Here is a 10,276-nt window from a genome sequence, read left to right on the forward strand (position 1 = left end):
CCCTCCCCCCCCCCCCCCCAACAGCCTTGCCAGCTGGATGTTGCTCTCCAAGTTGCCAGGCTGTGTATCAGCAATTGGATTGGTATCGGCTGATATGGTTCGTTAATTGGCCATCGGTATCGGCCCAAAAAATCTTTATTGGTGCACCCCTAATATGCACTATAAAACTTAAGCATATGGAGCTGTATTGATAAAATAGTGTGTTAGGCAAAGTTCTGATAGTTGGCACACCCCAAGGAAAAAGATGTGGTTGTACTTCTGTGAATGTCCTGTTCCTCTCCCCCCACCCCCTCCCCACTAAAAACAGGGACTTTAGAATTATGGAATTTAGGGTTGTGGTAGGATTTGTTTTTATTTTTCAGGGTGTCTATTAAATCTTAATTCTCAATGCTCTCTCTTTCTCTTTCCTTCCCCCTTCTCAAATTTTAATTAATAATTGTCTTCTGATTTGGGAAACTGACCCTTTTAAGGCATCAAGTATATATGTTGTCCAGTGGGACCATACTCTGTTTGCATATAATGGCTGTGAGATTTTTTTTTTTAATATTCTGATCATTTGAGTCTTTTTGCCTGGTTTCACTAATGATGAAAAAATTATTTTAATAAATGAACATCTCTGCTACTTTTGCTTAAAACCTAGGCTTCTAGCATTGGTATGAAGGCAATTAAATTTTTCTACTCTTCACATTCCTTGACACCTTGAATTATTAAATTTTAAAGATAACTTTAGCTGGAGATATGTTTATGCATTTTTCCTGTTTACCTCTTAAACTCTGGATCTAGGTTTTGAACTCTTGTACTGAGAAAATATAACCCCCCCCCCTCTGATAGTGGTCAATGGAGTTGAAATACTTTTGAGAAATCTAAACAAGTCATGACCAAAGGCGGCTGTTTCTTTAGTACCTTTGAGTGGACTCCACACCCAGTGGGACAAACTCCCGCGTACTTTTGTGCTTCAGCAGTCCAGTTTGGTTTGTTCTTAGCAGAACCAAAGGGCTGCTAAGGGATGACAAAGGATTTGTTTATTTTTAACATCATCTGGCTTGATCTTCAATGGTAGCGACAGAAGAGGAATTTTAATATTATAAAAGTCGCTGCCCATCTGCCCGTCGCTTTATTTGCACTCTGATTGGCTGACTGAAACACTCGCTGCAAATACAGCATTTGGACAGGAGGTGGTGGCTTGGTGGAGTGCTGCCATGATAGTAGGGACACAGGGGATGGGTGGGGGGAGGTCAGCACAGCTGGCCTTGCGCCCCCTGTCCTCCCCACTCTGCTCCGTGGAGGTGGTGGCAATGGAGGGGACAGAATGGGGGGCGGGGCGTGAGGCCACTCCCCCCTGCCTTGCTACCTGCAGGCAACGACAATGGAGCAGAGGAGAGGTGGAAATGGGGTTGCCACCTTTGAGGTGGTGGCAGGAGGTTAGAGGGGAGTGGGGTCAGGATGCTGCAGAGCAGACTAATATGGCCGCAGTGGGGGGAGGATTGGCCGTGCTGCAGTGGTGGGGGGAGAGGGGAGGAGCGGACCTCCTCGCCCACATTGTTCCGGGTCACTGATCCCCCTCCCATCCCACCTCCCGTACTGCGGCCGGCCAGCTTCTCCCCACCCTCAGACCCAGCCCTCCCCCGCATTGGGGCCAGGCCCCCTCCGCCCACTGCCGTGGCAGGGAAGGGGGGAGCGGACTGGGATGCCAAGCGGCAGGAGGGAAGGGGGGTTGTGGCCCCAGACAGGAGGGACGGACGAACATAGGGCTCTGTCCCTGCCTGCTTCCCCCCGCTCCCTCAGTCATTCCTGCCGGGGCAGCTGGCTAGTGCTATAATAACTGTCCATACTAGCCTGACCTCCTTTATAGGGATTAGCACTGAGCAGGTCAGTGTGCTGTAGTTTGGTGGGTCAGAGATTCATGACCTAGGAGAAGTTTTGTTAGTTTCAAACTCTTGTCCTGCAGTGCCTAAGTAGTTGGGCTGGAGTCAGTTTTGGGCAGGGGATGCTTTACATGCACGCACGCACACACACACACACACCGCTCAACACCTTTTCCTTATGTTAATAAGCTTTCATAAAATGTATATTCAGGCAGAAAACTTCTCATGTATTCTGCTGTTCTGCAGTATCTTGGCTGACTTTGCTGATTGCTGTCAGCTTGCAGATTTTCTATTTTTTTCTCACCTGTGATGGAGCAGACCTCTTGGCTGCACCCAACAGTTATCAAGCTGCATCTTTTGACTGTTTTGACAACAAAATCTTGGATGTGATTATTTTTTAGCTATCAAGAAGTTGTTTATAATTGAGAATTCTTGTGTAGTTTCTTCATCTAAGAGTCCGTGGCCAGTTAAAGTAGGAAGTATCTTCCTTCAAGGTAGATATGAAAGCAAGTCGTGTAGATACTCTGTATTCATTGATCTGACCCCAGTTCACCTGTACTGTAGGTTCTGCAGTTTTTGTTATTTTCTACTGTATAAGATGTGATTCAATTATTATTTTTTATGGAGTCTTTCAGGTCTATAACTTCCTTAATGTACACATCACAAGCACCTAAGTTTGTTCAGAGAACGACCAGTTAGTGACATGGTGGCAGTGATGTTATGAAATAGCCCCTTTTATTTTTGAAAACTTTTTAGCAGGTCCATTTCCAACCTGGCATTAAAATCTACATGTAAATGGAAAACATTGTAGGAAGGATTTGCGGAATAAGCCTTGCAAATGTTTAGCAATTGGCTTCAACTGATAACAGCTGAACCATTAGCAAGTCCGTATATGCAAGCTACACTTGGAAGTGGGTTGTTGACCATGGTTTTTAAAGAAAGCTTACTCATATCTTCAGTTTATGGAGATCATGTCAGGCAAGCCTTGAAGAAATGAGGATTATAATTATTATGGCATTGACCATTTAGACAGACTACAAAAGTGGGCAGACGAGAATAGGATGGGGGTCAATGTAGACAAATGTAGGGTGCTGCACCTTGGGAGAAGGAAGCCACAGCATACATACAGGCTGGGGAGTTCCCTTCCTGAAAGCACAGAGGCGGAAAGGGATCTTGGAGTCATTATTGACTCCAAGATGAACATGAGCCGCCAATGCCAGACTGTAGCCAGCAAGGCCAGCCATACCTTGTCATGCATCCAAAGGTGCATCTCAAGCCGGTCCAGAGAGGTGATACTCCCCCTCTGTGTGACTTTGGTCAGGCCGCAGTTGGAGTACTGCATCCAGTACTGGGCACCACACTTCAAAAGGGATGTGGCCAGCCTGGAGAGGGTTCATAGGAGGGCCACCCACTTAGTGAGAGGGCAGCAGGACAGGCCCTACGAGGAGAGACTGAGGGACCTGAACCTGTTCAGCCTCAGCAAGAGGAGGCTGAGGGGGGACCTGGTGGCTGCCTACAAGCTCATCCGGGGGGAGCAACAGCAAATAGGCAGAGCTCTTTTCTCCCCAGCACCACCTGGGGTGACAAGGAACAATGGTCATAAGCTGATGGAGAGTAGGTTTAGGTTAGAGATCAGAAGGCAATATTTTACAGTTAGGGTGGCCAAAATCTGGAACCAACTTCCCAGGGAAGTGGTCCTCGCTCCTACCTTGGGCAAATTCAAGAGGAGGTTGGATGATCACCTGTCTGGGGTCTTGTGAACCCAGCATTCATTCCTGCCTGTGGCAGAGGGTCAGGCTAGATGATCTGTTCAGGTCCCTCCTGACCCTAGCTACAAAAAAAAAAAAAAAAAAAGAGAGAGAGAGAGCAATAGCAACTACAAATGCTGTCCAGAGAAGTTCCTGTCTTGATTTGCCATTTGTTTGCGTTATTACATGCATCAAGCCTGTTTTTATTTAATGATGGCCTGTCTGTTTTGGCTATGTAAGGCTGTAGAAGGAGATAAAGGGGTCTGTAGCAGGTACTACATCCTTTATTGTCATAATCCTTCCTCCTCTGACTTGCAGAGGTCTGGCTTTGACTAGAAGACATTACACTTGCAGAAGAACTGTAAACAAGAAACAGATCTGCAGTGTCACAAGAATTCCATCTGTTGTGTGGTAACAAATAACTTGACCATTGAACAGGTTCTTGGGATGATAAGTTTCCCGCAGGGTGATGTCCTTGCCTCCTATCTGTTTTTTAATGGATTATGTATTCAGACAAATTGATCATTCATTTGGCTTCCAAACATATTCCTTTTCCAGAGCATACAAAATTACTGCTCTTGTTTGTTGATGACGCAGTTCTGTTTGGTTCTCACCTTGAATGTGTGGAGAAGGACCTACGCGAGTTGATGAAAACAATGTACAGTTCAAGCCTAGACATGAATGCAGCCAAAATGAAAGCCATTAATACCTCTGGTTCAAGTATTTCAAACTTATCTGTCCTTGGGGGCTAAGTGAGGGGCATGGGCCCAGTCTGTAGGCCAAATTGGGTCTGCAGGCCAGCCCCACATGCCAGAACCAGTAAGCAGGGCAGGTCTAGGGCAAGCACGGCATGCATTGCATGCCCTGGACTGGCCCTGTTTGCTGCTTGCAGCATATGTGGCAGCTGAGGTCCTGTTCACTGCATGTGGCATGTGGCACATGAGGCTGCTTTAGGTACACATTACATACATATGGTGTATGGGGCCAGTTTGGAGCATGTGCTGCATGTGGTGCCTGTGCCAGACCAGATCTGCATGCTGGATCTGGCATATGCAGCCAGTCTGTGGGCTTGATCCAGACCAGTCCAGGATCTAGCATGCAGGATTAGTCTGGTGCAGGTGCCACATGCAGCATGTACTCCAAACTGGCCCTGTACGCTATGTCAGCACATGCCAGCTCCAGCCCTGTACCATGTACAGCCTGTGCCAGAAAGGCTTCATGTGCCTTCAGAATGTGGGGCTAGGGTTGGGGCCAGCACATGCTGGTCTAAGACACACAAGTAGCACTGTGGGCAGATGATAGGGCTTTGTGGGTTGCATCCAACCTGTGGGCTGTATCTTTGACACCCCTGGTTTAGTTGGTCTGTCTTTCAGAATGAGTTGTTTCCAACAAACCTGGACATGAACACTACTTTTGGTTGTGTCTGCTTATGTATCTAATTAAGGTGTAGGAGGATTGACAAGATAAGCAAGCATTGATCAGCTGCTCCAGGAGTTCATAGCTGAGCCTCAGGCTTTCTCCGTGAAACCTAAAAAGGTGGTGTGGTTAGGCTAACAGCTTCAGTAATGAGAACGGTTGCACTTAAAACTGAACCTTCCTTTTTCAGCAGCAAAAATTGTCCGGCGTTCACATAACCCTGAACAGTGGTGAAGAAACATTGCTCAGATTAGAAGACACTCCTCCCAGGGAATCACACATAATGATGACATCTTTAATGTTCTTTTGACTAATCTAGCTGTTCTGTTGTCAGGAAGATTGATTCACCTCTACTGAGCTGGAGGTCATTCAAATGGTAAAGCCTTCTCTTCCCGTACAGTGTGGCTCAGTATGCCACAAAAAGAAATCTTGTACTTCACAGCACTTGGCAGATAGTTTACCTCTTTTTCTTCCCTTACTTGTGAGATAGGAAGGGCCTCAGGATACCATTTGTACTTTGATCTTTGTCAGCTCCTTTGGGATCACTGAAATCTTCAGTAATCCAGAAGTGTCACCTGAAGCAGCTTTATTAGCATTAACATGTATCAAATGATGAGACTTTGCTTGCTGTTTTCAGAATCCTGTTCAGTCATGTATTTTTTGCTCCCAGAAGACTATACAAAATTCTGTTGTTCTTTCTATTCTTTCTTAATGTTGAACCCTCAGTGATGGATTGTCTTCTTTGGATGGTCTCTGATTGCATGGTCATGTTTGACATACTTTGTATACGTACTGAAATATTTATTGTTGGGTGGGTTAAGCATATCTGTTTCCTCAGGTTGATGCTCATAACACTTTCTGTTGGTGTCTTTCAACCTGGTATCATAAACTTTCAGAAGTATAGATGTCTCCAAGTTCTCTGTCTGTCCACAGTGCAAACTTGTCAATTATACCCACTTTCTACTCCCATTCTAGAAGCTACTTTCTTTAAGTTGGCAGTAATGCCATCTGTTGAAAATCTTTTTAGGCTTTCTAATACTACATGCTCCTTTTAGACCACAAACCTTTTTTTTTCCCACTACAGTCATCAACTTGTACTTCTCTGACAGGTAGTCTCTTTTGCTATAAACAGGAAACAAGATGTGGAACATAATTTGCAGATCACAATAACTGGTTTCTCTGAGATTTGACTGGTTTCTGTTGGATCCAAGTTAAAAATATTGGTGATGTTTTATCTTAGTATGTTGTATTTGATGGTATTTTTAATATTTCATCCCTCTCTTTGGAGGGTGGTATGAGCTCCCCCACAATTTAAGGATTAAGCTAAGCAGGGTTTGCTCTGGAGCTGGACGCGTTTATGCCACACTCTATAAGATTAAGTTAAAGGACAGGCCAATATGTGAGTGTGGTGATGTACTACAGACTGCTGACCACCTCCTCATGTTTGCACCACACCCACGCATCCATTATGAGGACCTGTCTAGCATCAACAGTAAAGCAGTTGTGTGGTTCTGATACATTAATGATTTGTAGAGGGGGAAATATATATGAGAGAAGAAGAGAAGACGGCCCTCTTTGGAAACTAACTGATGTAATGTCTGCAAGTGTGGTTGATGCAACTGCACAAAAGAGTTTTTTATTACTATATTCATTCATTTGGCTGATGATATTTCAACTATCCATTTCTTACAGTAGGTTTGAGTTTCTTTATTGTGATTGGCATGCCTAGAAGTGATCTTCAAAGGAACATATGCCCTTCTGTTTTGTAAGTAATGACAGATACAGTTGTGTGCTCCTCAACGGAAATTTAGCAGAGCTGAGAATTATCAAATTGATTCTTCATTCGTTTTCTCCATATGACAGCTGGTGTTTTCAGGCAATATAGGTGTGATATATTGAACAGAGGGGTACATAGCCTCCTCTGTTGGAATGAAGAAAACGTTTGGGGGGGATGGTCTAGTCTGTCTCAGTGCAGGTGGAAGTCTTTTGAGCACTTCAGTCCTACATTTCATGATTTTTTGTGTTGGAACCTAGATCTCAAATGTGTGCGTCCTAATCACTGACCTCAGAGTCATGCTTTCTCTGGGAAAGCACTTTTGCCTGCTCTCTAGGAACATGGGTGTCAGTCCACACTTGCTTCTTACTTGCCACCCTTTCCCCATCTCATCTACCTTGCCATCCTCTTCTACCTCCTCTTTCTTCCTTTGCCTTTTCCTGTAGTGAACCCCATCTTAGGGATCCTTTCCAAAAAAAAAATTGCCATATCGTTTCATGCCACACTTTTACTGCCATTCTTTTACTCCTGTTATATCCCTTTTTTCCTGCTGCTTGTATTGTCAATTTAGATTGTCAGTGGGGATGTGAAAGGCTAAATGTTTAAGCAAACTGTATATACCAGTAATACATTACCAGTTAATGTTTATTGTGGGGTGCAGTCTGGTGAAGAAGAGAAGTGGCTCAGTGTCTCAGGAACTGGAAGGCAGCAGGGCAGGCGGGAGGGAGGGAGGAAGGAGTGGCGTGGGTGGGGGGTGAGGAATAGGGGTGGGGCAAGGGGAGGGGCTAGTACCCATAGCTGATGAGGTTAAAGAGGAAAACGGTGGATGGTCTAATGACTTGTTAATTAAGCAACTAGCTGCTTGTTCACAGGCGCTCCCTTCCTCATTGTGTGCCAGTGGCTGTAGTGGGCTGGGAAAACCCTTTGCCTACTGCTGCCACCCACAGCTTCATGTGGATGTTGTTGTCTGGCAGGGCTTGCCACTGCCTCCTTCTGACCCCCCCACCCCCAAAGGTCTGGGAACCGCTCCCAGCAGCAGCTGTGTCTGCACTGCTATGTTATTGGTTAACTGTTTAATCATTGAAATTAGAGCAGGTCAAATGGATAATTTTTTAAATCATATTTACATCCCTAATTGCCAGTGCTTCAAAGCAGGGAGCGTTCACTAATTTCCCTCTCCTTCACCCCCCACACAGTGCTTAGTATAATGAGCCTTCAATCTTGGTTGGTCTCTAGGCACCAGGGTGACTGTCCTGGTATGGTGTTTGCTTGCCTCTATTTGCCCATTTAAAACTTTAAAAAAACCAAACCAAAACCAACATGATTCAATGTTATTGTTGGGTTTTAGTGAACTCAGCAGAGTTTTGACATGCAGAATTATTCATCATACTCTTTGTGAATTCATGTTGTTTATTCTTTTTTATCCTTTTTAGATGTTGGATGTTTATGACATTCTTCCTTTCGATAACCCAGATGGTGGGGTTTGGAAACAAGGATTTGATATCACATATAATGAGAATGAATGGGACAGTGAACCTCTTCAAGTTTTTGTTGTACCACACTCGCATAATGATCCAGGTAATGTGCTGCCATGTAGTTTTGAAATCTAAGCATCCAGCAGCTTGAGTTAATATATAATATTGTCAACTTCTTCTAGTATTTGGATATATGTTTTGATTAATTGCATTGCCTACTGTGTTAGGTCTAGAACCAGTAAAACACTTGGGCACTATGTAACTGTAAGCTTAATGAACACTCCCATTGACTTTGAGGAACTACTGACATGCTTAAAGTTGCACTTTTCATTTAATCATATATCTGTATCAGTGCTTGAGTGCTGGCATTTTACATTGGATTGTTTGGAAGTTTTAGATACTCGCCATGATTAAATCAAGCACAGCTATATTCATTGCTGCAATTAAATAAGAATTTTATATTTGAACATATTATCAAGAAAACTTTCCACTTCTAGAATTGTGTTGACTTTTAAAAACTTCCAGTAAATATTTAATAGGCCACATATTTGGAGGACATTTAAACTGTGGAATCTACATTTAAACTTTTGCCTCTTTATTGCTCATGCTTTCAGTGGATAACCATAGCTTTCCTCTCTACCCTGAGACCTGAGTAAACATTTCTAATGACACTGAAATCGTAATTGCACAGATCAATAAGGTTTTCCACTTTAAAACAGTGCAATAAATGCAAAAGGAAATTTTAATGTGTAGTGTACTCCGTTTACTTGTATCATTTCAGGATTGAAAAATGGCTGTGCACTTACCTTGATTATATTCTTAGTTGAACTCAGTGTAAACAATGCTGGTTAATTACAAGAGTGGGGTAGGCCAAGCTTTTTCATACCGCATTGAAATGCCTTACATTGTTTCTCCAAGGCTCTTTAGACCTTTACTAGAAGCCTTGAATTTGACAGAACCTAGTCAGTTCAAGACTGCTTTAGGGCCAGATACAGACAGTACACTTTTACCAGTATAAGTGATTGGAAACTGGTCTGTACCCATAACAGAACAGAAGCTTGGCACACAGATTGGTTTAAAAGTGGTGGATCCCAGTCTAAAATTTGTCTTCCCGACCAAAGGGTGAACGTGTATTCTGTTCACTACTGTTTGTAGAAAACCGCATGACTTAGATTGATTCTGCTTCTGGCTTTTTGAATGTCTGTATGTAGCCTAGAAGCCTTGAAACTGACGGGTTGTAGTCAGTTTTGATAATTATGCAGTTTTATAGCATTTACATTATAAAGCAGAGCACTTAAGTGCATAAACCATTTCATGCATAACTGATATATGCAGATAACTGATCTTTGTTATACTGTAAGAAATAGGCAAAAAATGGGTTAACATAATATTATGCAGTTATGATATACGTATATCAATTAAAATGTGTGCTGCAGTTAAGATTTCTCCTCAGCAGGTCTGTGCTCAGTGTGTCTAATAACAGTGTGGGATTGTGGTTGCTCCAGCCTAAATGTCTAGTGTTCATTTTGGATTACTTGAAAGAGGGAAGAAAGACTTGTTTTCAAGAAAACGTTTTCCTGGGGAATTTGGTATAAGATTCATCTTTAGCCTTTTTAAAAACTTCTGGCCTTGGGGGTTAAGTTAAGAATGCCCATTAGTTGCCACCACTATTTAAAGTATTTTCAGTAAGGTGTATTAAATGACAGGATGTGATGGTAGCTGACAAGATGCCTATACAGGAGCCATCAATACTGCTGGTGTCAATGATAACACTGATTCAGTTCCTACAGTTGGGATTTAAAAAAAATAGTGAGCATGGGAGCAAATTGAGGCTTATCTCATGCTAATGTTATACTGGCATAAACTAAATGTAAATTCAAACCAATACAGTTATACTAGTACGGCTCACCAGTTCCATGTGTATTTTAGAGTAAGAGTTTTGGTAAACTGGGGTGGGGAGGGTATGGGTAGAGATGGGCCCTGCTGGACAAACCCTGT

The 10,276-nt window shown here is 43.3% G+C and overlaps 1 protein-coding gene across 1 annotated transcript in view; it reads left to right on the forward strand.

Moving 5' to 3' along the window:
* MAN2A1 (mannosidase alpha class 2A member 1) overlaps positions 1–10,276 on the forward strand; it is a 229,426-nt gene that overhangs the window by 23,079 nt on the left and 196,071 nt on the right. The window contains exon 4 of the mRNA XM_025203529.1: positions 8,237–8,381. Within this exon, the coding sequence (XP_025059314.1) occupies positions 8,237–8,381 (145 nt within the window). The remainder of the gene's footprint in view (positions 1–8,236; positions 8,382–10,276) is intronic.

Source organism: Alligator sinensis, unplaced genomic scaffold (assembly GCF_000455745.1).
Source record: "Alligator sinensis unplaced genomic scaffold, ASM45574v1 scaffold30_1, whole genome shotgun sequence".
NCBI lineage: Eukaryota > Metazoa > Chordata > Crocodylia > Alligatoridae > Alligator > Alligator sinensis.